General features: G+C 41.6%; 1 protein-coding gene across 1 annotated transcript; it reads right to left on the reverse strand.

Annotated features, from left to right (window-relative positions):
• Nucleotides 1-1,341: 1,341 nt before the first annotated feature.
• On the reverse strand, nucleotides 1,342-2,354 carry LOC108381251 (uncharacterized). The gene is made up of 2 exons (XM_017637669.1): nucleotides 1,981-2,354; nucleotides 1,342-1,881 (listed from the first exon to the last, which is right to left on the reverse strand). The coding sequence occupies exons 1-2, from the start codon at nucleotides 2,107-2,109 to the stop codon at nucleotides 1,579-1,581; spliced, it is 432 nt and encodes a 143-aa protein (XP_017493158.1). The 5' UTR covers nucleotides 2,110-2,354; the 3' UTR covers nucleotides 1,342-1,578.
• Between the last annotated feature and the right edge of the window lie 531 nt (nucleotides 2,355-2,885).

The following is a 2,885-nucleotide window of genomic DNA, read 5'->3' on the forward strand; positions in this document are numbered from 1 at the left end:
TATACCATTATAAGGTTAGGCTGGGTTATCTTGGCCATTTGCAGCTCTGTTGAAGCGCACAAAATATTTGATGCTGGCCTAATCCACATCAGCCAGACATTCCTTTATATCACCGCAGCTATTGTAATGATGCGGGTTCCCAATTGTGAGTCGGAGCAGTGGTCGCCCCAAGCGGAGGAGAATGTGAGATCTACGTTTATCCAATTTAGCAGTCCCGGGGCATGAAAAATCCATTCGGTTTTATACTGAGGGATACAAGCTTCATTATAGAGTAGGCAGAGGAGTATACCATTTCAGTGACTTTTAGGCCGTACTAGCGGCTATAGAAGAAACTGCTGACATTCTACGTCATACTGTGGTCAAAACAAATATAATTTATACCCCGACAGTAAAGCGGCTATAAAAATACTTGATTCCGTCCAGATAAATTCGGATAGGTAACTGCCCCGTAAATCCCTCAAAGTGATGGCAGAGTAGTTCGCCTTGCGCCTGGTATGGGTACAAGAACAACGCAACATACCGCGAAACGAGAAAGCAGACGAGCTTGCATGAAAGGGTACGTCCACACCATTTTCACCGGCCTGGCCGATCGCTGCCTGCAAGCTCAGGATTAGGAAATTAATCATAAAAAAAGCACGTACAATGTGGGAGAACTCAGGTACATGTAACAGAGTGGGATATGAACAAATCGCGAGAGTTTCTATCCTTGAATAGTAGAGAAATATCATTAACCATTATCACAACGCGCAAAGCGGTTCGGAGTACCCCCCAATGACTTCTGCTGAAACTGCTTTGAAGAAGAAGAACCTGAGCCTATCAGGCACCTGCTGTAGGAATGTACTGCACTCTTGAAATATTGAACATACGGCAGCTGCTCAGATTTGCTGACTCAACAAATTTGCTCAAGGATTAGTAGGGGTGTTTGAGAACTCTGTGGTGTCACAAAAGGCGCATTTTCCGGCCTAACTGTGCTGGCAAATTGACCAGCAGCCACGTGAACCTAACCTAACCTAGCATTATCCATACGGGTATATGTCCAATGCATTGCAAGCTTATATTTCATCTTTAATCGAAATCGTCCACGGATATGAAGACGGATATGCAGAATGTTGTTTTTTCGTCGAGAGAGCTCTGCCTTTCTATTGCCAATGAGCCCAATGTAGCCTCTGAAGGCAAGAGTTATTCTTCGCTTAATCTACAGCTAACTCTAGTTTACAGTTATACCAGCCAATAGTGACGAGGACCACCAACTAAATACCACGATTTAATATAGTTTTTTAAACCCCAGTTCATCGAAGAAAATTCTACTAAACCACCTTGTTTAACTATATAAGCGCTGAAATTACACTTTATTTCCATTTATTTTAAAATCACAATTAAACGTTATCAAGTACCGAACAGCGTTTAAAGTAATCAAAGAATTAACGTTAATTACAGCAAGCTCCTTCTATTCACATAGTATTTGCATAACCTTCAGCAATTGAAATTCAAACTTACATATGTATTTACATTCAGCCTTGACTCCTTTCACCTGCTGCTTTCTACATAGCCTCACTCATTCGTACCACCATTTCATTGCTAGGCAAAAAGCCTCCAGATAGCACCAATGACAATTCCCGCCAACTCAACCAACGTTTGCATCATTTGTCCAAAATTATCGCTGAACCACTGCGAAGTCGCACCGCTGTCCGCCTCGCCGCCGGCATCATCTGCTGCTCGCACAAAACGCGAGTGGGTATTTGCAAGCGTTTTCGTTAGCGCTGAGTGCTCATCATTGTGGCGGTGTGCAGCTTCAGCTTCAGCTAATTGACCAGTGGGAGTAAAAGGCTGCAAGCGTCGTACGTTGCGCTGTAGGGCATTGCTTCGCGGCTGTGCAGCTAACTGTAATGAATATGTTTCTACATAGTTTTTACTTTATTTTTTTTTTTTAGTTTTAAATTCTTTAAGCTGAATGTACGTTTGTACTATATACACACATACCGTTTGTACTGGAGTTCGTTGTCTCCATTCGGCAGCTGTTAGCGTTGCTGTTGTTGTAGCTTTTAAATACAAAAGGAAACTTAAAACGCCAAAGGAAATGCGTAACAAATTTAATTGAGTTTCCTTCATTCTCTCGTCCAATTATCGCATTTACCGAGTGCAAACTAACTGTTCAGCCGATTTACGTCACAACGCGCTAAATGCTGCGGGATATTCAATTGCTCACGTTGTGAAGGAATCGCGCGCCCGCGTACGCTGAAGGCTATGAAACGGCTGTGTTGGGTAGAAATAGCTACTGTGCGGGTTTACTTTCAATTAGAGATTTAAATGTTTTAGCATTCTAATGAGCGTTTTATAAAGCGCTAGCGAAATACTTTACATTATTGTGTAAATACATACATACATAGATACTTTCGTTTAACATGAAAATCCCCTACAGATTGTTGGCATTTTTAATTGGCGGAAATTGGTGCGGAAACAGATAATGGTTTGTAGATTTGAAGTGATAGTGGATTGAACATTGGACTACATTGACTTTAGCTTTAAATTTTCTCACGCGGGTATGACTTTTCGTTAGATTCCTGTAAATGTAAACCTGTTTATAAATATGCTTGAAACAGTATTTAAAGTATCAGTGTGAGTACTAAATACACAAATACTTACCATTTGAAGATACCTAAGTACTTAGCAAAGAAACTTAGTCATAGTCTAAAAAGTATTTCTAGAAGAACCTCTTCCCCGTCCCTGCAACCGCGACAAAAATTGTTGGTGGGATATCCTAGCCTTTTTCCATGCGCGCCCATCAGGCAGTGTCCGGTGGTTAACCCGACTACTATTTAATCTGAGAGAGGGGCGGTCCAGCCGGGTAAGAGTTATGGATCGCTTTACATCAATCTTTGGCCAAA

The sequence above is a fragment of the Rhagoletis zephyria genome, unplaced genomic scaffold (genome assembly GCF_001687245.7).
Source record: "Rhagoletis zephyria isolate East Lansing unplaced genomic scaffold, Rhagoletis_zephyria_1.1 Rzeph_scaffold_21892, whole genome shotgun sequence".
In the NCBI taxonomy this organism is placed as follows: Eukaryota; Metazoa; Arthropoda; class Insecta; order Diptera; family Tephritidae; genus Rhagoletis; species Rhagoletis zephyria.